General features: G+C 35.1%; 1 protein-coding gene across 2 annotated transcripts; it reads right to left on the bottom strand.

The window, feature by feature from the left end:
• Positions 1–618: 618 nt before the first annotated feature.
• On the bottom strand, positions 619–25,130 carry AP5M1 (adaptor related protein complex 5 subunit mu 1). 2 transcript variants are annotated; one of them, XM_081230260.1, is made up of 9 exons: positions 24,777–25,130; positions 17,639–18,284; positions 13,186–13,413; positions 12,473–12,612; positions 11,673–11,758; positions 11,468–11,586; positions 8,519–8,615; positions 5,793–5,871; positions 619–3,678 (listed from the first exon to the last, which is right to left on the bottom strand). In XM_081230260.1, the coding sequence occupies exons 1-9, from the start codon at positions 24,848–24,850 to the stop codon at positions 3,660–3,662; spliced, it is 1,488 nt and encodes a 495-aa protein (XP_081086386.1). In that variant the 5' UTR covers positions 24,851–25,130; the 3' UTR covers positions 619–3,659. The 2 variants fall into 2 exon arrangements, with proteins under 2 accessions (XP_081086386.1, XP_081086387.1); XM_081230261.1 differs by lacking the exon at positions 619–3,678 and having other exon boundaries at positions 5,789–5,871; positions 8,489–8,615.
• Positions 25,131–25,165: the final 35 nt, after the last annotated feature.

Below are 25,165 nucleotides of genomic sequence, written 5' to 3'. Positions count from 1 at the left end.
TGAGCTTGAACACAATCATCACTCATCAACAAGATTAAGAAATAAAACTCATGTAATTTTTAAAATTTACATGATGCATACTGGAAAAGGCGTATCTTATTTCAATGTATAATATTCTAAAAATGTAATGGGAAATAATCAAGTTATTCTCCACATTTTCAATAAATTTCAAAATAGCTGAATGTTTTCCCAATCTGCTTTCTGTGAGGGAATGGGTATTACTATAGTTCTAACATTTAAAGAGTGCCAGCTAAGTGATTTGGGAAATTCAATGGTATTACATTCTTCACACTAAACAAAACTATAAAACTGGCAAAGAAAAGAAACTCTTACTTCAATCACTGGCAAATTAACAAAGTTAACAATATAAATAAAATGGATCACACTTACCAGGCTTTGCTTCTAAAAGGGAAAAATCACAGGGTTTAAAAATATAGTCATTAGTTATCTCTTTATATAACCTGCAGAGGGCACTCAAGTCACTTGAAAGAAAAAGTAAAAAATTTAAGAGGGATAACAATAATTTTTCATTTTTATTTATTAGTAGTGTGTTAACTAAATAACCTTTTTTTTCACAGAAACTATCATTTAAAGAGAAGACATTTAAAGGAAACATAGTTTGATTTTAAATGTTTAATGGATTATTAAGATATACAAATTTTCATGTCCTACTGGAAAAACAATTCAGCAGGTGGTTTCCACCCCAGGGCATCCGTCAATATGTAAATGCTGTGCATCATATATTAACACCACACTACCATCAATTACACAGATTGGCCAAGGCCTGAGAAGAGTCAACCTGGACCTCAAAGTAACCTGCTTACAAAGCAGTAAATTAGTAATACAGATAAGGCATTGCATTGCTCCAGGCTATATATAGACAATAATGTTATCATATCCATAAAACAGTTGTTGAAAATAAAAAACTAGAAGCTAGTTGAAAAGCTTTCAACTCATAAGAGTTTTAACCATTTTATAAGAGTAATCTCAAGAGTTCTTTGGTAATATTCATTTTATGCACCTCTTCATTACTACTGACTAACATTGTGTTTGCAAGAAGACATTTGAATATTTAACTTTAAATATTCTTCTTCCTCCGACATAATGAAATATTTCATAGGGAAACCCACCAAGTTGTACACACTAACATAAAACATTATATAAATACGTACACACATACATCTATGTTTTACATAAATATATTCTTTCTCTGACAGCATATATCAAAATATATTGCAACATTTTATTAACTAAGAATTTACTGCATAGAGTAAGTTAATTATTAAAAATACTAGTTTCTTAGCAACATGGCCAGGAGATCCTGCCTTCCATCTTATATTTTTTCTGATCCTCAATTTTACCATGGTTAAGTAACTTGCTATCAAAAGATATTTAGAAACGTTTTGGTTACTAAATTCAAACTAGAGATGTTCGTTTGGCACAAACATAAGTTAGATATGCATTTATTTGAGTCACTGTTTCAATTTAGAAATTGGATCACAAAAAGTTTGAGCCAAAAAAAGGTATAAGAAAATTATCCAAATACATAACTTGCAAACTGATACTAGAAAGAACAATTACAAAGCATTTAAAAAATGCTATCTATAATAATAAAACTAGCCAAGAAACACATCTTACCATTTTATTCTTCAAATATTGTGCAAAATTTCATAGAATGTTTCAAAGTTTAAAGTTATGGAGGAAGGGTACCCAGTTAAATGAGAAAAAGGCAGAAAAAATAGTAAAATCGTAAACAGTACTGTCAAAAATGGTTATTTTGATAACTTAAAATAATCAGGTTGAACTATTTTTGTAATGGTACTTTTAGGAAAAAAATCTTGATTCACCATGGGAACGAAACAAGCTCTTTTTCAAGAAAGGACAAAGCTAAATAAAGCTTTGAAATCAGAAGTCTTAAGATGAATAATTGTGTACTGCGACATGTTTTCCCAAATTGGATTTCTTTACCACATACCATGACATTTTTTAATGGAGGCGGATGGGGAGAAACTGTGCAGTTGAATAAAATAGAAGCATTTTCTCAGTGTAAGTTGTAGCTTTGATTTTTGGGTTATCTCAGGGCCAATAAATATACACTCTAGTATATGAAACAAAACTAGAAGATATACTTAAACTGTAGTCTTTGTTTCTTCAAAGCCTATGTTTTCTAAAATCATTGTTAGGCAAAGTAAAAAGAAATGTTTGTTCTATTACATAAGAACTAAACTTCATTTGGTATTCAATTGACTTTCTAACTTAGCAGACAGGACTTTTACATCTTCAAATACTGAAAATAAATTGCATTCTTGGCCCTTGCTTTAAAAGGTTATAGGGAATAAACGCACACCCTGGTAGTGTTCTAGTGATCTCCCTAATCTCAGTTGCACTTTGTCAGAACGAGGTAACTGGTAGTTAAGTGAAATACCCTAGATCAAAGGGGGATTAATCACCAACTGAATCCTTGCTGAATAAACCTGTCATTCAAGAAAATTATTTCCACTGAACTTAGCAGAGGATTGAAGGTATTTGCATAACAGGGACCTACGTACTTCAGCCAGGTTAAAAGGTTCAGAATTCATCCCATGTTTAGCTTTTTGCCTCCTTTTCCTTTCAGCAGCCTGGTACAATGGTTTCTAATCTGATAATACAGCTAACTATCTAAATGATGTCAGAACAGGAAAGTATTGCAAAGTTTGGATGAGGGATGGATCAATTTCACTTTCAGTAACTCCTAAATCTGATTTGTTGGAATTTAAGATGTAATCCTAAAAAAGTCCCTTAAACCTGAGAACTGTTTATTAACATCCCTTTTCTGACCTTTGTCTTAGAAACAACCATTCTGCTGTGGCAGCGGTCCCTGCAGAGACTCTGGATGATAACTCGACCTACCTTCCTCCCAGGGGTGGTGCAGGAGTCCATGAATATCTATAAAGGATTCTGAAATACTATAATAAAAACTAGAAGAAAAATACTAGTAGTTGTTCTATGTATTAAATTATGCTTTGAAATATCTTAAATCATACAATGTATATATAAAACCAATTTTAACTTACTGAAAATATTGAGTTGGTGTGAAAAAATTAATTTTGTAAGACCAATGCTTAATTTAAAATTAAAAAGAAATAATTTAAGAATTCCTGATAAGGTTATTTACTTCAAACCTGACATTTGAATCAATTATTTAAAAAGTAAAAGGTAAAAAATGCCCACCACTATAAGGGGATCGTCTTACACTGTTAAGGGTAGTGCTGACTTTAAAAAGTTTGAGTACATTTTCAGAAATGTAACACTTTTTGTACATTTTGGATCTACTGAAGAATAATTACCCATATGATAGACATCAGATTTCATAATCATATTTTGGCACTAAAGGGAATTTAGTAATTTTGCATCTAGCGGTCTGACACCATCCAAACCTTTAACTGGAAGTAGGTGCTCATATTCAGTGCAAACACACAGCATCTTTCAAGTTAAAAAATGCAAAGAATAGTTATCAAAGAAAATGAATAAAATCCATAGCGAGATAATATTTTAGAAAATGATTGAAGTTTTAACCCAAGAAAGGACTCTTAGAGTGTCTTATAGCTTAGAATAAGAACATGTCAATCACGATTAAGCTTCTGGAATCGGAATCCCTTTGAAATGCAGCTGTTTCTTCTTTAATTGTGGCAGCGGACTCTGAAGAAAAGAAAGGTCCAGCCTTAAAGATGAGTAAGGAATACAAAATAGCTCAGGATTAGTTGTGGAGTTCAAAGGTCGCTAATTACACTAAGGAGTTCCCAGACACAGAGAAAACATTAAACAGGTCACCTACCAAACGGGAAACAGACTTTGTCTTCAGAAATTATCCTGAAGTGACAGGTTTCTAGACAAAATCAAAGCATCATAGTGTGCCCAGCTGATCTCAACAGGATGAAAACATGAGTTAGTTTTAGTTCTGTAGCGTTATGTTAGAATGGAATGGCAACAGATGGCATCAGGTTCCCCATTGTCCCTACACTTTTCCAGTACTCCTTAGATTTTCCTCAGGTTTCTAGAAATGTCAGATCAAAGATTCATTGGTTTTTATGATTGCTTATAAAGTTTTGCCTAGGGGATTATTATACTGAATCTCAGCCTACTCACTAGATAAATGCCTCTTCCCTATTTTAGTATACTTTGCTAAACACTTATACAATCAAGATGTACAAATGGCTCCATTAATATAAGTGAAATGTTAAGCTTTCCTTGAGTTTAAGAGAGATCAAAAAACTTAAAGGGAATGATTTTTTTCTTTTTTCAAAAGGAAAGTTTTTACTACTGATTATCTATGATTAACCTAGAATAACAAGCTGAAGTCCTGGTCTGGAAGTTACTCTATTTTCTTCATTACTTGGGATAATTTTGAACATAGAACATTATGCCATGATAATGTCTTGCAGAAAATGAGTTTATAATGAGTAGGATTGACCTTAATTTTAAAAATTACATTTCAAATCCTAAATTTCTATGCCATCTCCTTTCAAACTACCATAGCTCTCTTTCAAGAAGTTAGCAGCTTTTTCTAAGCTTTTCCTTAAGAGACTCATAAAAAAAAGAAACCAAGATATAATTTAATTGAATATTAATCTGTAATGTGTATTTTTTTATAACTCTTCTAATTCTGTTCTGTAAAAAGAAACTTGACATGGAATAAGTTTTGAGGTTCTTGAGATTTCATCTTTTCTTGAATGGTCATTTAAAGTCCAACTTGACAATGAACTACTTTGAAAACAGAACGTGACAAATAATTGTAAAGACAGGTAGAGAATAAAGAGTATGACTGGATGGTTCCTGAAGAAACCCAGAGCATGCCAATAAGGAAGCAAGGGTGACAAATTTAAAGAAAATGTGCTACATGAAACTGAAATAAGATTTAAGTGATACACTCTACCCATAAAATAGCTTTTGAATTTTTACCTGAATTCATTCATTAATGAATTATAATAAAACAGGAAAAGACCAATATTATATCTAAATTTATATTTAAAAATTTGGCTGCAGATATTCAGTAATCACAAAACACTGTGCTCATCTTCTGAAGGTATCCCACCCCTCTTAATATGCTTACTAAACAAAATGTTATTGTGGCAGATTAATAAGCTTGCCTGAAAAGTAACTCCAGAACAGAGATAAACAAAATAGAATTATGCAGATTCTTTATTAGTCAGTAGGATAGTTCTGATTAAAAACAGGTTACTATTTAAACAATTTTCTTTCATTTTCATCAGCTGTTTTCTCAAGAGATTTACAAAGTTGTTTCTAATGTGGTCTCTGGTATTCTGTAACAACACATTGTACTAGCACTTAGCACTTAGGTTTGGAAGAGCAAATAGTTTTTTATCTTGCACGTCATCTACAATCCATTGGGAGTAGCTGCCTGCAGCTCTGCACAGAGGAGCCTAAGCCCATATCCAGGAAGGCTCAGTGGAGAAAGAGGGCTGTGACTGATTAGCCATGTCTGCCACAGGGGCAGGAAGAAACATGTATGGCAGGGTAACCCAAGACTAGTCTACAATAAGCTGAAAGTGAATCACTACATTTTATGCTCTGAAATCATACTTGAGTAAAATCAAAGGGTAACGAAATTGGATACATTAGTCTTTAAAATGTTCTTTCAAACTAGATCAGACTAAAAACAATGAACAAGAGCATTTTGTAATTAAATCAATGATTTTCACTCATAGGTTATATGTATACACTTTAAAAATAAAAGACTGTGGTTTAATTTATGTTACTATTGTATAAATCCCATTTAAACATGAGACAATTACAGTAATAATGATCCATATGTTACTGGAGCAGGAGCTTTAGAATTCCAGATGTAATAGTCAGAAGAAATTAGTTTCCGGTCTAAAAAAAAAAAGGTAAGATTATATTATCTTAAAAATTCAATGAGAAAGAAAAGTCATGATATTTAAAATTGTGGAACACAATTATTTCAAGAAAGGCAATACTTTGAGATATCCATTTCAATTCAATTTTTATCAAGGCATTATTATAACTTTCACCACTTTAAAAATATGGCTTCATTAAATACATGAATAATCCATCTTTTAGCTTATATATGCCAAAATCCCTCATGCCAAATCTGCTAATTTTTTTCTCACATCTTCCCTAAATTTTCTTACAGACCATTACTTCAGCTACAAAAACATTAAAAATAGTTTTATTGTTTCCCTTCTGTAACCTCTTCACCACAGTTCTGATTCTGATCTTGCTATTCTTTATGCATTCAAAATTTCAGAGATGGAAATACACACCCAACTTTCTAGTAACGTTTTAAAAAGGTTGCTTCAGTGGTTTCTTATAGTTCTGATCAAATTTAAGGTTTCTGTTTTAAGAGCTTTGGACAAATGAAAACCTCTTTAAAGTTTTCTGATATGTAAAACTGAGACGATAATGCTCATTTGGAGCTACACATGTGTAAGTTCTTATTCCATACATCTCTATGTATCCAATTCTGCCTTTTCTACCTTCTTCATAATGAAAAGGATAGAGGTAGGATGTATTACCTCATTGCCTTTTTTTGGTTGTTTGTTCAGTTTGAGAACCTAGTAACACTGAGAGGCAACATAGCATATTGGTTAAGACATTGAGAGGCAACGTAGCATAATTGGTTAAGTGGTCAGGGTCTAGAGACAGACTGCTTGGATTTGAGTCCAGTTCTGCCATTTACTAGCTATGTGACCCTATTCTCTCTGTTCCGTCAGCATCCTCATCTGTAAAATGGAGATAACAACACTTACGTAGGGCGCTGTAAGGATTAATGAGTTAGCACACATTACATACTCAGAACTGTGCCTGGCACATAGTAAGCAATAAACACCAGCTATTATTATTTAAATTAACATTATTAGCATTATTAAACTATTTTCAGAACTAAGTTGTATATTATGAATATAGATTTTATTGTCAAGATGATGGCAAAATAAAGGCTTTTACATAGTTGCACAAAGTGATAGTTATGCTCTGAAACTAACAGAAGAAGGAAATAAAAGATTGGTCATAATTATGCATTTAAAGTGACCTCTTTCATTCATATATTAAGAAGCAGGTGAATTACTGAAACATCCCATTCTGTATTATAATCTCTGAATATTACTAAAACATGTTTAGTTAATATTAATAAGATACAATATTTTAAACATTATCTAAAGAGACAACATATTTCCCATAGACAACCTAAAATACTGCTCTGTGTGCATTTAGACAAAACTGCTGGTTTGTCCAAACTAACAACAGTATTGTACCTTCATTAAAAAAAAAAAAAAAAAGCATTATGAAGACTCTTCCATATACATGAATTTCTCTAAAAAGCAAGCAAAAAATGATGTAGGAGAAAGCACAGGGATGTATGGAGGTAAAGAATATGGCTTATTCTGGTTATATTACATAGAATTTATTATTGCCATTCACAGGTAATTGCTTAGAATTCAGTAGTTCTGAGTTCTGTAATTCTTTAGAAACTTTCAAGTACAAAGTCTTGTCTTATCCTTCCTAGGGACCCTAACCCTTAGTTTAAGAAATACTTACCTAAATAGCTTTATTCCCCTTAATATATGAGGCAAAAATGTTGCTGCTTATGTTTAGCTAACTCTACCTCATTCTAGCTACTTTTTTGTTCTATGCCACGTATCTATATTTGATCTGAATTAAATAATTTTGAATTCATCTACAAATTGCTGTTTCCCCTCCCTATATTTCCATTTGTACTATGTGCGTGTGTATGTGTATACACACACACACACACACACACACACATTTCTCTTGCCCTCCTTTTGGTAAAACAGGGTACTAAATAATGCTCATTGACTACAACATTTGCTAAAAATATTTAAAATTTTAAGTAATAATCCATTTATTGAATCCATCCCACATGCTAAGCATTATGCTAAGTGCGTGGTTGATATGATTTTATTTAAACCTCCTAACCACCCTGAGGTAAATAATACTACTAATTCTGTTTTACATATGAGGAAACTAAATAAGAAGTTCACTAACTTGCCCAAGAGTAAAAGAGTAAATTATAAGCAGAGCAAAGCAAATCCAACTTTAGACTAGAGCCCACCTCTATGTCAATCCTTGCTCATCCAGACCACTTTACAAATAGGAGAAGGCAGAGGGCAATGTACATAAACTGTTACACAGGATGGATTAGGCCAGAATTTTTTTTTTTTTTTTGCGTTACGTGGGCCTCTCACTGTTGTGGCCTCTCCTGTTGCGCAGCACAGGCTCCGGACGCACAGGCTCAGCGGCCATGGCTCACGGGCCCAGCCGCTCCGCGGCATGTGGGATCTTCCCGGACCGGGACACGAACCTGTGTCCCCTGCATTGGCAGGCGGACTCTCAACCACTGCGCCACCAGGGAAGCCCCTGAATTTTTATAAATCGGTATTATTCTCTGATCTTTTTCTGTCACATTTTAATTTTATCTTAGTTAATAATAACATAACACCACTTTAATTACCTTAAGTTAGTTTGAATCTGTACAACTTACATGTACTTATTTTTGGTTTTCCTGATGCAAAAACTTGAACTGAATGCTGATCCGCATAACACCCAGTGAGTGTGTAATCTAAGATCCTAAAATGAAGCTAGAACAAGAAGAGAAATGTACCAAATTAAGGTGATTATTTGGTAAAAATGATGGTCAAATTTTTTTCCCTTGACACAAGTTTAGGAATTTATTTCACAGAGTTCACAAAATAAAAATCACAAATAATACTGTGTGTATTTGTGTGCGAGTGCACACATTCACACATATACACTCACCTTTCCCTTTTGCATTAGGGTCGTTTCTTTGTAAGCCTGCCATTATGAAGTGCTTAACACATACCAGGCCCTTCACTAATATAAACTCTAATCTGCACTGCAAGGTATCCCTATTTTACAAATGAGGGAACTGAGGTTCAGAGATGGAAACACTTAGCATCCCAGTAGGTAAGTAGTAGAGCTGCCATTTGAACTCAGACTTGACTGACTACAAAAGCTGGTGCTCCTTCCCCTATGGTGTTTGGTGTTCTGTATTTTCTCTCCTATCTCTAAGGCTATGTGGCTGTGATAGATTTCAGATCATAATTCTTTTATACACCTTTTAGCAGAACACAATAAAGTAATTACTAAAACAGAAACACCAGTTTATCTGGTGTTTGGAGGGAATGGAATGCTCTACTTAATTTTTCAGAAAACTAAAATTTAACTTTTACATAACTAACCTTTCTAAAATGTAATGAATGAATGTAAGTTCCTAGATTTAATTGATAATATGGTGATATCAGTATAAATGCCAATTAATATATTGGGCTATAATAGAGAGGGCCATTAGTACCTTCTCTGAAGGCACAGTGCTGGGCTGTCTCTGAGCCACAATGATATTCACATGAACCATGAAAGGTCTATTCTTACAGAACTCCTGCCTCCTTTTGCTGTGATTCTCATCTTTGCTGCTAAAAGCTTTTGATTTGGCAATATCCTGATAGCTTTTCTATACTTTTTTTCTTCCTTCTCCCTTCCCTGCAAATTTCTCTCTTTTCCTATCTTTCTCTTTTTGATTGCCAAACTAACTGATCATAGGCATAGATGTAATTTTCAGATCTTCTCAGCAATTTCTTCCCTATTGCAACTCAAATTGTCTAATAGTAAAGAGCTTTTGCTTGCTTGTTTGGTATAATTCTGGATGCTGGAAGTTATGACAAGGTTGATTCCCACACAACTAGATATTATAAAAATAAATCTATTCATTGAACACAAATACGTACTACACACTTCTGATGCGACTATAACTGGTTAGGTGATGAAAATAAATAGAAGAGTCATAATTCCTACCTTTGAAAAACATATAGTATAGTAACATCTCACATTTTTTTCTGAAAAACATCTGGAAGAGGGAATTTCTATAATAATTATTGAAACAAAGCTCATGGACATAGTTGAAGCCAATACAGAAGAAATGAATATCACTAGTGTACTTCTGACTTCATTACCATTTCCCCTAGTTGCTTTTACATATAGATTTCAATCTCTCTTTGATTTCTTTGATACTACTCTATTTAGGTTTTCCTGCTACCTTTCTGATCACATTCCACTTTCCCTCATTGATTCTTTTGAACCTTCCTCCTATTTTCTCTTATCTTTTTCTGACCTTATTTATTTCTACTGCCTCAACTATTTCTTCTCCATGGATAACTCCTAGATCCTAAAAACAGTTGAGCTTTCTCTTGAGAATCAAGCTTTAGGTTTTTAGCCACCTACTGGACACTTATACTGGGGTAACTTGCTATTACCAGCAACATACATGATATGAAGCCCACTCCCTCCCAACTTTCTCCACATTTCTTCTAAGATACAGAACTTTCTTCTAAGTATGTACATCCATTCATCAAATATTTATGTGCTAGGTACTGAACTAGATGTTGGGAATAAAACAATGAATGAATGAGATTCACATGGTCTTTGCCCTCCTGGAGCTTCAAGTCTGGTTTAAGTCACAATTTTTTAATGACATCATCTTTGACTTAAAACTATTTCTTATCTTTCTACTTAATTAGTGAGATTAAAGGCTATACCTTTATCACAGCTCTATTCCTTTTTCTCCCTTCCTTTCTCTTTCTGTGGCACTACACTAGTTCAGCATTATTATTACCTTTCATCTGGAATACTAGTATAGCTAAAAAATAGTTTCTTTGTCTCTAGTTTTTTTCTTCATTCACCTTCCTCACATCCATTTCAGATTGATCCTCATAAAGTATCGCTTTCTGAAGGACCACTCCCGTACTCAAAAAATGTATAACATTTTCTAACAAAGCAATGAAAGCCAGATTCAAATCCTCTACAATCCAGACCTAAATCGCTTATTCAGACTTCTGTGTGACTGTTTCTAGCACTGGTTCCTAAACATGCCTTGTTATCCTTCATTCCTGTGATTAAGTCATTTCTTCACCTATACAAACGAGAGTCAACATTCAAGGCTTCATATCGATGCTTACCTGAGCCTCAGAGTTTTGCCTAAACTCCATCTCTACTACAAAGCTTTCCTTGACCACTTTGGTTGGAAGTGCTCAGTCTTTTTTTTGAAAGACCAAAAGCAGTTAGTCCTGATCAGTTACTGACATGCATCATTGAAAAATCCCTAGAGGGCAAAGACTATATCTTACATTCTTTGTATACAAATCTCAAATGTGATATCTAAGAGCTGTGTAGAACTAGGTTAAGTTGAGGTATTTAGGTTTTACATAATTCTTTCACCTTAAAAATTTTAAAGTATTAAGTGAAATAGAAAGTGATTACTAAACAAAAAGAATCTTACTAAAATCTAGCAGAGGACTTAGACAAAAAGAACAGAACTCCAAAAAAAAAAAAAAAGTTAGGAAACATTAAAAATCAATTATATGCAATTTGGAACAAAAGGAAAGGTTTCTAATGTAGTGAGCCATATAAATATATTTACCTTTAAATATGCTGTCCCTCCAATGCAAATCTGGTCAAATGGCTCCTTTTCATGGCTCTTGGCTCCAAAAGTTACAGTTCCAGAAAGACTAATTTCCATTGATTTTGGGAACTTCTGTCCTAAAAACAGAAATACATCAATCAACTATTATAAATTAAATAGATTCTACAGCAAATGAATGAAAAAAAAAAAAAACCTGGTTTACCAATAATCCAGATCAATAAGCTTTTCTCTCGAAATACTTCAAGCTGGCCAAAACTAACTTTGTATTCCACATGTGTGACTGGACCTCTTTAAAAAAGAAATGGACAAAATGGAAAGAAAAAAATAATCATAGCTATAACAGTTTTAAGAGATGTAAGTCAAATCTTGCCACTGTTACTTAATACAAGAACAACATAAAAGCAGATCTGATTCAAGTTTGCAGAATAGAGTAGAATAAATAATGAATATTATATCTCAGAAAACACTGAAACACAATAAACATTTTTTTGGTGATGTTATACATTTCATTATTAATTCTAAAGATAACTACAAAGTCATGCAGAATGTATTAATACAGGCACCTAGATTGACGTAACATTAAAACTGTGATTTTACTATATATTTATGTATCCTTTGAAAAGAACTATTCTGTAGGACAAACTTAAAAGTAGAACTGATAAGGAAGTAATCTTATGATATTAATTCACCAGGTTTTTTAGTTGGGCTTGATCTGTATGTTGAGTACAGAGAAATTGTTAGAAATAAAGCCAGTAGTAAAAGAAGCTACACTGGCTGAAGTTTATAATTTACTAGCTGGTAGTTTAACCAGAAAAATGACGATATTTAAAAATAAAGAGATTATTTTTATGACAATGTTTTGGTTAAGAATCAGCATACATTTAAATAACATAAAATTTTTAGACCTTAAAAGTAAGGTAAAAACCAAGATAATTTATTATAGGGCAGTGGGAATGTACTAAAGAAGGCAGAGATCATGGCATTATGTTATTTTATTCCTACCTGTTGTAAAAAGGTATACGAGCTTCACAGAATTCAAAACTATTTTTCACACTTTCATGAAGTTTTAAATTAACTGTTATTTTTAGTTGTACTTCTTCCTCTTTTACTTGATAAAAACCCAAAATTGGTGGCACAGGGACCTGGAAACAAACATAAACACATTTTTATCTAATCCTCAGGTTAATGGGTCTAAAATATCAGTGGTGATGGAGAAAAGAGCCTTGCAGTAATATAGTCATTATATACAGATATGACTTTAATGACTAATGGGTTACTTCACATTATTTTGATAATAGATGACGAAGCTACATTCCTTCTAAGGTCAGGGATTCTTGCATCTCTTTCTATTTCCAGAGGTGAGAAAGGTGCCTTACAGAGGTGTGTGATACATTTTTTTTCCTACTCCTGCTTGTTCAGATTCCCTTCCTCCAGGTTCTCTATGACCTGCAACACAGAACATGCACTAGACATACTGATCACTGACACCCGCCCACAGTTTCTGCTGCCCTGCTTGTATCTTGACTCCTCAACCCTCCCAGATCAGCAGTAGCTTAATGGGTCATCAATAACTGTTTGAAGAGAAACAATCCGAATCTTCTGGTAAATAACTCATGAAAAGTTCTTGTTTGGACCAAAAGTATGGATGATTTGCTTACAACAGAGTTCATAAATATGAAGATTAGCAAAGTCCCAACTTCTCCAAGGTTGTTTACCTGAGAAGTGTAGTAGCATAAGTTGAAAGACTCTAAAGGTGGAGTGAGTGGAAATTTGTAAGGCCCACTAAATGCAGAATCATCTGCTGCATCAATGCTACTAGAAGTCAGAATGGCAGAGTCGAGAGATGTCACACAAGGATGAACCAGAATATCCTGAAGTGGAGATCCATTGGTGGGGAGACTCAAGCTGATGGTAACATTTGGCATACTTCCTTCTAAATCACACTGCAACACAAACAAACAGATATTACCAAGATCTTTGAAGCATACATCTTCTGAATGAGGCCTTTCTTAATTTATCTGAGTCACTTTCCACAACTTAATTCACTTTTCTCTCAAGGTATTATTCTCATTGCTTTCTGTGTTCTGGTTAATGATTCTATCATGCTCTCAGACAACCAAGCCAGAGACCAGGAGAGCCTTCCTAGAGCCGTCTGCTTACATTTAAAACCCTTAAGAAGCAACTTTTCTTCATTCCTGTTACACTGGTACAGGCCCTTACAATTTCTGTCATAGCCCTCTAAGTGTACCTAGACTCGCTTTCCTCTAATCAATCCATCCTTCATGAATGCTAGAGCTATCTTAATAAAACATAAATCTAATTATATTGTATCCATATCAAAACCTCTCAATAGTTCCCCCTCAGTTTTGTATTACTTTTAAAGCCTTTTGCTGTTTGGTTCCCATCTATCTCTTTAATCATTTTCTACCCTGCAAGTAATGCTGGAGACACATTGGGGACTGTCAGAGGATCAGAGACTTATTCTCCCAGCTCCTCTTATCCGTGAGTAAGCCCTCATTCCTATACTAAACACCTTTACTCCCATAAATCTGTAGTGGCTCTTTTTCTGACCCAGCCAGACTGATACACCTCCCTTGTGTGTGTGCTGGGGGGGGGGCGGTCAGGCTCTTCCTTTATAACTCAACCTTGACATTTACCTCTATTAAAGCACCCAGTTACAACTGTCCAATTGAGGCATATAAGGCTTACTGATAAGTTTTGTTTGGCTAGACTTGTACAATATTTTAAGAGTTGGTGGAACTCAGTAGGTATAATGCTTAGCTCCAAATGCAAGCAGCTAGTTCCACTATCATATACATAGTCTGCATTATGCATTAACTGCCCACTCTCTAGAGGTGAGAGCAAATGTCTGTGCTCCTGTTTGTTTCCTTCTTTAAGCTTTAAGTTCTTGAAAGCAAGAATTATTATATTTTTCTTTGTATCTCGAGTGCCCAGTACATTGCTAATTATAAGAGATACTCCAGGGACTTCCCTGGTGGCGGAGGGGTTAAGAATCCACCTGCCAATGCAGGGGACATGGGTTTGAGCCCTGGTCTGAGAAGGTCCCACATGCCGCAGAGCAACTAAGCCCATGTGGCACAACTACTGAGCCTGCACCCTAGAGCTCGTGAGATGCAACTACTGAAGCCCACAAGCCATGACTACTGAAGCCCACGTGCCACAACTATTGAAGCCTGCACGCCTAGAGCCCGTGCTCCACAACAAGAGAAGCCACCGTGACGAGAAGCCCCCGCACTGCAACGAAGAGTAGGCCCCGCCCTCTGCAACAAGAGAAAGCCCATGTGCAGCAACAAAGACCCAACGCAGCGAGAGATGCTCCAATAATGTTTGCTGAATGGATATCTTTTGATAATTATGAACCGTACCTTTGGTTCGCAATTTTAATAGGAAATGTTTTATTTTTTTATCTACCACTTGACATATGTGTGAATTCATGAATATATCTGCTGTATAATGCAAGCATTTAGAGAGCAGGCAAGCATTATGAACAGTACCATGTATAGTGACTTATAAAGGTCTTTCAGTGATAGAATAACGTCAATCCCACTTGATAATAAAAATGCCAAATAACTACTACGAAACTTAAGAACATTTTAGTATTTTCAACTTTAAATCATCTGCTACTTCACTCTCTATATGTGGATAGCAAGAATTAAAGAAAAAAGTTTTATTTTTTGGCAGATATTTATGGAGATAATATATGAACAAATATTAGTAGCAAATAGTATCAAAATTTTTAAATATTCTGTTTATACTTATTATCCACTAACACTCTAACATAATTAAAGGAATCAGAGAAACAGCAACCATTATGGAAATAACCAACAAATTATCTGCTATCTAGGCATCTGAAATACCAGAGCACTAGCCCTTCACTACGGGATGAGGACATCCATTCTAGAAATCTGTATACTACCCTTTAAACCAATCTGGCATATGTAGATCTGGACTTTTAATTAGGAATTATAAAATTCCTAATTATAAAATTTAATTTAATTTAAAATTTAAAATTTAATTTAAAATTATAAAATTTATAATTATAAAATTATCTAATTTTAAAAATGAGAAAAGATTGAAAAAATTGTGTAACTCTTCCAAAGAGACAGAGAAATTAGTGGTGGAATGAGGACTAGAACTTCAGTCCACTGGCTTTTGGTTCACCAGGTCTCCTACTAGGATTGAGATAAAATGAAGATTATTATTTCCATTTACAATAGGCTGCATAATAAAACTCCTTTAAATACTTAAAAAATGGTTTGGCTAACAGTTATACTATTTACATACAACCCTAAAGAAACATTTAGTTCATGAGTTTCAGTACACCCTCACTATTTTTATCTTTAGAAAAAAGTTTTTTAAAGATGAAAGTTTCCCATAATAATCATTTGTATTAGACCAAGAATAGGAGCCAATCTAAAATTCCCAGAAGCAATAAACTAGGGTCAGCCTACCAATGAGCTGAGGTATTTAAATAGCATATTAATTAGTATTAAATTATATAAACATATTCCCTGTTCATTACTACAGAATGAAAAACAGAGATGGTGAATTTTCCTACTTATATTTTACAGAACTTACAAGAAACGTAGATTCAACAGCTTTAAGAGGTATGAATGACATAATCCGTGAACACCTTAATTTTGGAGACATTTATGATAATTATTTCTATTAAAATTAGTAACTGGAATGTATTTTTGATCATAATAGAAGTGAGTTTAAAACAGGCACATAAATTTTTAGGTCACTTTAAGGTTAAAAAGGAAAAAAAAAAGACCCAATTTGTCTGCCAGGACTCTTCTAATTCTCTGTTCTTGAAATCTACTTTTATCTATTGGATTTGCACTTAGCTACTCAACATTAATATGATGTATTAAAAGTTTATATTAATAAGTGCAGAGAATAAAGGAAGATAACAGAAAAACAGACACCTGTGAATATGTGCTTGTAGACATTCTCTTGGAGGGGCTCTGTTTTTGATCATTATTGAATGTGGCACTGATCACTGTTAACTGTATTGTTATTTTCATTGCCTTTTCCTATTACCTAACCTTAAACCACAGACCCCTATATTAACCTAGTGACTTGTTTAAATAAAACGTGAGCCCTTGAAAATGGCTTCAGATATTAAGTCAGAGATTTGTCAATTTCACCCCCCTCCAGGAAAAATGGAAAATAGGTATGGTGACTTTAAAATATTTTCACAAATTCTTTTAACACTACTCTTTTCAAAAGGTGGAGGCTAATACCACTCCCCTTGAACGTGGACCAGACAAAGTGACCTGCTTCTGATGAACAGAAAGTGGTAGAAGTGATACTATGTGACCTTTCAGCCTAGGTAATAAAAAGAATAGCTTTCACTTGTGCCTCATGTGGCTGGCTGTCTGTATGATCATTTGATCAAAGGGAAGGCAGTCACCAAGTTGTGAGAACATTCTTAAGCAGCCTGTTCAGAAGTCCACATGGAAAGGAACTGAGGTCTTCTACCAATAATCAGCACCAACTTGCCAGCCATGTGACTGAGTCACCTTGCAAGTAGAACTTCCAGCTCCAGTCATAACTTCAGGTGACTATAGCCCCAGCTGAACTCTTGAGTGTGACAGACTTCCACACTAGAAGTTCTCAGCTAAGTTGCTCTTGAAGTCCTGACCTACAGAAACTACGAGTATAATAAATGTTTATTGGTTGTGGTAACAGGTCAATTCATTACACAGCAATGCAGTTGACCATTGAACAATGCGAAGGTTAGGGGCACTGACCTTCTGTTCAGTCAAAATCTATGTATAACTTTAGAGTCAGCACTCCGTGTCCAAGGTTCTGCATCTGTGGATTTAACCAACTGTAGATTCAGCCAACTGCAGATACTATAGTACTGAATGCAGTATGTATTTAGTGAAAAAAAGCCATGTATAAGTAGACCCATGTAGTTCAAATCCGTATTGTTCAAGGGTCAAATGCATATAGCCAGTATAATTAGTAAGAAATGCAAAAAGATAACATTATAAAATTTCATGTGAACATAACATTTAATGACTACTGTTTATAAGAATCAAGAATGTCACATTATGATGTAAAATAAAGTCGGCAAATTTTACTTTTCTCCATAAATGTTAAGTGCTATGATAAAACAAGTACCAGAGAAAATCTCACCTTGCAAGTGACAACTCCAATGACTTGCCATGTATCTGCTATATCCTGTTTATCATATTGCATGGATTTTACCTTTTCAGTGATAGAAATAGAAACCTGTGGTTTTCCTTTGTATGTTCCAGCTTTCCAGGTCGGCTGTTTTTGTGGATGAGTAACAGAAGCAAAATTAATACTATCCAATGAATTCTGTAAGTTGGCATCTAACAAAGTGCCAAAGGGACAAGCCTGTAGAAGCAAGTCGGGCAACTGGCTCAATTTTGTATTTAGCTCACTGTCATTTTTTTGACCGGAATAAAGAAAACCCTGTACCCCAAAAAGAAGTTCAAAGCCTTGTGAAATTCCACTAATGCTAATTAATGGTGGACGAGGGGATAAAGTTTGTTCAACCAGTGGAACACAAGCGTATATCATGCCATTCTTCATGAAAGCAACAACTGGCCAGAGTTCTTCACCTCCTATCGGGAGTGCATAAATGGATGTTTTATTGATGTGTGAACAGCTATCACGACTCTCCGAAAAGTCCTTATCATCATCCAATAATCTCAGTTCAAAAAGCAGTGATTTAAGGAAGGGACCATCTTCAGGAACAGGCACATAACTTGCTCCATTGAAGACTTTGGCTCTTTTTTCAACAGTTGGATACCGTCTGTATTAATGGAAACAAAAACAAAATTAATTCCTGCAAGTAAAATAAAACTGGAAGTTCAAAACCTAAAAACAAACACAAAACATAAGGCAAACACTAATAACAACAAAACACACAATAACAAACAAATACACACACCAACAAACAAAAATCACAACCAAAAAAATATATTACATGTTAAATTCTTACTAAAACAACTACCTGTTGTGTACTTGATATATCTCAAATGATAAAGTATCATTATCTATTATTTTAGAAAATTCAATTTAGTTGATTTTTTAAATGGGTAGTGTACCTGGTTCTAATTCAAAATCCTAGTCTTTGGCTGCTCAGATTCGCACTTAAGCAAGGCGTGTATACCTGTATACATTTTAGGCATCTATAAGGACTTTTTTTTCTTTCTTATTTTTTAAAAAAAAATTTACTTTTTATTTCCTCCTTTCCTTTGTTTTTTAATCACAGGGAACATCTTTTTCCCCACTCAGTCCTACCTCCAGGAGTAACCACTGCCAAGGGTTTACTGTTTCATCCTTCTAGAGGGTTTTCAATGCTTTTAAAGCATAAACATAAACACACTGTCATTTTTTAAAAACAGAATGATACATTTTGCAGTGAAACTTACTTTTTTCACTTTCCAAGTTAGGTCACATAAAGCTACAGCTGCATGGTATTCCATTGGGTTAAGGACCTGCAATCTACCTGGACCCCCATTGGTAGAAACATCACTTCTTTTATTGTTACAGATAAGGCTGCAAAGAAGATTTTCTTGTCTTGTCTTTCCTTCCCCCTTCCTCCCCCCCCGCCCACTTTCTAACTGAGGTATAATTTAGATATAACATTATATCATTAGGTTGGTCCAAAAGTTCATTCGTTTTTTTTCCATAAGGTGGCTCTAGTAGTGCTTAGTTGTCTGTAACTTCATTCGAAACAATTTTGTTAGACTGTATTGTGACAGCTGTCATATCAGTGTTCATTTAAAAAAAAATCAAAATTGGTGAATTTCTGTGTGGCCATTTTAATACTGAAAAAGAAAGAAAAAGCAACATTTTCAGCATATTATGCTTTATTATTTCACGAAAGGTAAAAACACAATTAAAACACAAAAAAACAAGATTTGTGCAGTGTATGGAGAAGGTGCTGTGACTGACAGAACGTGTCAAAAGTGGTTTGCAAAGTTTCATGCTAGAGATTTCCTGCTTGACGATGCTCCACCATTGGGTAGACCAGTTGAAGTGGATAGCAATCAAATCGAGACATTAACTGAGAACAGTCAACGTTATAGCACACTGGAGACAGCCGACATACTCAAAATATCCAAATCAAGTGTTGAAAATCATTTGTACCAGCTTGGTAATGTTAATCGCTTTGGTGTTTGGGTTCCATGTAAGTTAAGCGAAAAAAACCTTCTTGACCGTATTTCCGCATGCGATTCTCTACTGAAACATATCGAAAACGTTCTGTATTTGAAACAAATTGTGATGGGTGATGAAAAGTGGATACTGTACAATAATGTGGAATGGAAGAGATCATGGGGCAACTGAAATGAACCACCACCAACCACACCAAAGGCCGGTCTTCATGCAAAGAAGGTGATGGTGTATATAGTGGGATTGGAAGGGAGTCCTCTATTATGAGCTCCTTCCGGAAAACCAAACAATTAATTCCAACAAGTACTGCTCCCAAGTAGACCAACTGAAAGCAGCACTCGACAAAAAGCGTCCAGAATTAGTCAACAGAAAACGCATCATCTTCCATCAGGATAACACAAGACCGCGTGTTTCTTTGATGACTAAGGCAAAAACTGATACAGCTTGGCTGGGATGTTCTGATTCATCCGCCGTATTCACCAGACATTTCCAGGATTTCCATTTATTTCCGTCTTCACAAAATTCTCTTAATGGAAAAAATTTAAATTCCCTGGAAGTCTGTAAAAGGCACCTGGAACAGTTCTTTGCTCAAAAAGATAAAAAGTTGTGGGAAGATGGAATTATGAAGCTGCTTGAAAAATGGCAGAAGGTAGTGGAACAAAACAGTGAATACCTTGTTCAATAAAGTTCTTGGTGAAAATGAAAAATGTGTCTTTTATTTTTACTTAAAAACCTAAGGAACTTTTTGGCCAACCCAATAGTTTCAGGTATGTAACATAATGATTTGATATTTGTATACATTGCAAAATGATCACCACAGTAAGTCTAGTTAACATCTATCACCTTACATAGTTACAAAATTTTTTTGTGTGTGTGATGAAAACTTTTAAGACTTCCTGTCGGGGCTTCCTTGGTGGCGCAGTGGTTAAGAACCTGCCTGCCAATACAGGGGACACAGATTTGAGCCCTGGTCTGGGAAGAGCCCACATGCCACGGAGCAACTAAGCCCATGTGCCACAATTACTGAGCCTGCACTCTAGAGCCCGCAAGCCAAAACTACTGAGCCTACGTGCCACAATACTGACGCCCGCGTGCCTAGAGCCCGTGCTCCACAATAAGAGAAGCCACCACAACGAGAAGTCCGCGCACCGCAATGAAGAGTAGCCGCAATGAAGTGCGCACAGCAACGAAGACCCAACACAGCCAAAAATAAGTAAATTAAATTAATTTAAAAAAAGACTTCTTGTCTTAGCAACTTCCAAACATGCAATACAGTATAGTTCAACTATAGTCACCATGCTGTACATTACATCCCTATGACTTATTTATTTTATAACTGAAAGAGTATACCTTCTGACCCTCTTCATAAATTTCTCCCACCCCACCACAGGACTTTTTTTCTGATTCCATCTTAGTAGAGTAGGATGGAAAAAAGTGGTTCAATTTAATCCTCCACATTGTGGATTCACTAGTATCCTGAGTACACTTGGTGCCCTGAGTCTTCTTGCTAACCCCTACAAAAACATGTAAGAGCATTTTAGTAATAGTGGTTTATCTCTATGGCCCTGGAAGATACTATGAGGTAACAAAAAGAATAAAATGAATAATCTTTTATGGTTTGAATGCTCTATCCTGAACAGTAAGTTACTAATTCATCCTTTTTTGGGGGGAAACAAATTTACAAAAATGTTAGATCACACCTTCTTAATTAAAAAAAAAAAAGTACTTACCCGATTCCTTATCTCTCCACTCCAAAGTCCACAACAAAGTCATTTATTTGCTATTAACTTCTGTGTAAATTGCCTAACTTCCCTAAGTCTGTCTTCTTATTTGTAAAATAAGGGAGTGGCTAAAGAACATATAAGCAATTCTCATCAAGAATCAAGAACAGACCTAGCCACATAATGTTTTTCTACTAATTCACTAATACTACTAATAAAATATTGGGGTTTACTAATAATTGTAAAAAAGAAAAATAAGAATGTATTCAAAGTTATCCATGTATTAGTGAACCTCACTCATTTACATTCTGATGCATTTTCTTGATTGAGGAAAGGGAAGAATTAGCTAGCCCTCCAGTAATGGCCTAGCAGGTGAATGCCACCTCTTTCTCTTAGTCTTTGGATAAGGATAGTTAAAAACTCTGGACTGAACTCTAGTCCAGACTATTATCCTCTAGAGGATAATTAAAGTTCTCTTAAGTGTAAGAATTTCATGATTGAAATTGTAAAAATAAGTTTATCTGGGACCTTATAGAATGTCTCAATATATGTTCAATAAATACTTTGCCAGATGACTCAACCTGTCATTTCAGAGTTATTCTAGGCCTTTTCTAAAACAGGACTTGAACTTTAAATGGCCCTGCAACTATAGGGAACAATACCAACCTAAGCTAGACTTAAGCTGGTACTGTTACTATCTATCCAGACAGCAAATCTCTAAACCAGAATCTAAATCAAGTTCTGTTGTGGGGAAAAAGTAGCTAGATAGAGGAAAGATCATTTGCATTCTTAAATCTTAAGTGATGGCCATTATCCTTTGGCAAATATGTGGATAACAGGCCAGTGCATTCTGTTTAGCTCTAACTCTGGCCCCAGGAGGTCAGAAAACAGAAAAAAAAAAAACCCAAAAACCTAACTAATTCATTCAATGATACAGGATAAATAAGTGGCAGATTAATTATCTGAACCCAACTTGCCGCCTTCATAGAGATGTTGAAAAGTCCATCCAAACAAAAAAGAATTTTTCTTTTGAAATATTCTGAGCACAGTGGGAAAGAACTCTGAAAACAAGCACAACTTCTTCAAGAAACTTATTATTGTACACAGTACAAAAATCTTACCTCTATGAGATATTAAAATAAGCTACAAAGCCACATATATAAATACACTATGGTACTGGCAAAGAACAAAGTAATAGAACTAAGACAGACTAATGTTTATACGGGAGACATAATAAACTACTATCAACAGCCCCAGAATTCAATGAAGAAAATACATACTGTTTGGAAGATGATGTTAGGAAAACTGGCCCACAGCACAGAGAAAAACAAAATGAGAATACTACTTAACACCACATCCAAAGATGGACTACAGACGGATTAAAGGCCTAAATATAATAGAGAAAATGATAAAGTCAAGAGGAAATAATGTAGTAAGATATCTTTGGGAAATAAAAGTAGGAAAAGACTTCAACAAATTCCCCCAAAGGGCTAACTACTTTGACTGCAACAAAACTAGGGATTTCTGTTTAACCAAGGGTAATGAAAAGTTAATTGACAATGACAATAAGTTAAGATAAAATATCTATAATAGCTAAAAATGACATAGGACTAATATCAAGATTACACAATGAACTCCCGCAAGTTAACAGGAAAAAACCAGCAACTCTTGAAGAAAAAAACAGACAAAGGATATATACAGGCAATCACAGAAGAGGAAACCCAAAGGCTGTTGCTACACAGAGAAATACAAATGAAAGTAAGATATTCTTTATACCAGTACTGGCAAAAAGTGGAGTGTTAGGAAAGAATAGAGATACTGCTGATGAGAGTGTAGACTGATCAAAGTATTCTGAGGAGCTAATTACTTGGTAATATTTAGTCAAAATCAGTATAGATATGCCCCCATGTAACTGTCTGAGGTTATCTACTGCAGCACCGTTTTGATAGCTGAGTTGGGGGCAATCTGGGAGATCACCACCAGGGGAAGGGGAGATGTAAAATGTGGCAGATGTAAACCATGGAGTACTACAGAGCAAGTAGATGCAATGGCCTAGATCTGCACCATCCACCATGGTAGGTGCTAGCCATACATGGCTATTTAAACTTAAAATGAAACAAAATTAAAAACTGAGTTCCTCAGTTACAATAACCACGTTTCAAAAACTCAACAACTAAATGTGGCCAGTAGCTGCAATATTAGACAGTATAGATTTAGAACATCTCCCATTTCCATCATTGAAGAAAATTCTACTGGACAGTGATGCCCTAGATGAACACAAAGTAACCTGGATGTTTCCTAAAAATAGTGCTGAGAAATCTGACAAACGTAAGAAAAGGGAATGACATCTATAGCACACTTAACTGTATAATTTGAAAAATACAAACACACAAACAAAAGGATAAAGATACCAAAGGGAATATATAAGTAAAGCAGGAGTACCTAGGATGGATGGACCAATAAGGCTGATGAACCATATTGAAGATTATTATTAACCTCCTGAGGTACAACAAAAAGAACAAATGTAAGCCAGGTATCCCAGAGAAAATGGTAAACTCCAAGGCTCGATGCCTTCAGTAACAAAAATTGTTAAGGTAGGAAAGAGGGAATTTTTCATATCCACGTTGCCTACCACTTTTCACTTAAAATTACACTCATCTTTGTCAGCCTCAATCTGGATTCAGAACTAGCTACTTCACTACAGAGCTTTTCTCAGGGAAGAATGAATGTTTGCAAGAAAGAACTGCCCACCACTGAGAACAAAAGGAGAAACAGATCACTCAATTGCCACCCATATTTTACAGTGAGTTACTGTATATTCTCTTCACAGAGCTAGTTTGATAAAACGTGGCAAATTCTAAAAGTGGAACCAGATCAGCTCACACCATTTTAAAAAAGTGAATTCAATTTATTTTTTTGTAGTTTTTCAATTTTCTTCAACAATTAGGAACTTTAAAGTAAACTATCTGAGAATTTCTGGGAACGAAAAATAATTATAAGATGAAAGTAACAGCCTGATACTGCTCAGCAAGGACTTTCCATAAAAATAAGTTAAAATATCCTTGAATGATTTTTATTAAAGTAGAAAAATGTGAAACATGTTTATTATTGCTCAGGAAGTTTCCTTTCCTTTCATCATCTCTACATCAATTTAACGTAGGTGGAGTTACGATATAGTAACATTAACATAAGAAAATACATAATACTTAAAATGTGCCAGGCATCAGCTCATAATTCTCACAATACTATGAGGTAGTATTATTACAATCTCCACTTAACAGATGAAACAAATGTTAAGTAACTTGCCCAGGTGTCGGACCAGGGATACACACAGCATCACAAAACTACGCTACACCATCCATCTGTCCGATCCATCACGCCTGAGGATTTAGATTTGCGTTTACCTGGAGAATCTGACGGTGCCACAAAGCGGAGTTCCCGGTTCGTGGCTTATGAGCCACACTGCCCGCTGGGCCATGATAAGCCACTAAGGCATCAGCTCTTCTCTAAGGTGGCCACCGAAGAGCGCAGACCGGCTTTCTCAGGCGTTTTCTTTTACCAGAAGCCCCGAGGCTCACGCATCTAGAGCCACCTTCTGCCCCACCACAGACAGGTCGGGCTCAGCAGAGAAACTAACTCCTTCAGGTGAAGTCACTAAAACCTCTGAGCCCGCGCTGGACAACACACGCCACAAAAAGTTCTGTGAATCCGCCCTTAAAACCTCCGGAAATCTATTTATCCCCACCAACCCTTCTACTTTCTTCCTCTCGAGCCCACTTCCGGGACGGTAGCC

Source organism: Mesoplodon bidens (genome assembly GCF_964165515.1).
Source record: "Mesoplodon bidens genome assembly, chromosome: 3".
NCBI classification, from domain to species: Eukaryota; Metazoa; Chordata; class Mammalia; order Artiodactyla; family Ziphiidae; genus Mesoplodon; species Mesoplodon bidens.
The sequence above is the reverse complement of the archived record's forward strand: the minus strand, read 5'-3'. Positions and strand labels throughout refer to the sequence as shown.

Excerpts from the sequence above, each read along its gene's own strand:
- AP5M1 (XM_081230260.1), bottom strand. The coding sequence starts at position 24,850 with ATGGCCCAGCGGGCAGTGTGGCTCATAAGCCACGAACCGGGAACTCCG. Across the intron at positions 11,759-12,472 it reads CGTATACCTTTTTACAACAG|AGGTCCAGTCACACATGTGG; the intron begins GTAGGAATAAAA and ends TCTTTTTTAAAG. Across the intron at positions 5,872-8,518 it reads AAAACCAAAAATAAGTACAT|ACCGGAAACTAATTTCTTCT; the intron begins GTAAGTTGTACA and ends TTTTTTTTTTAG.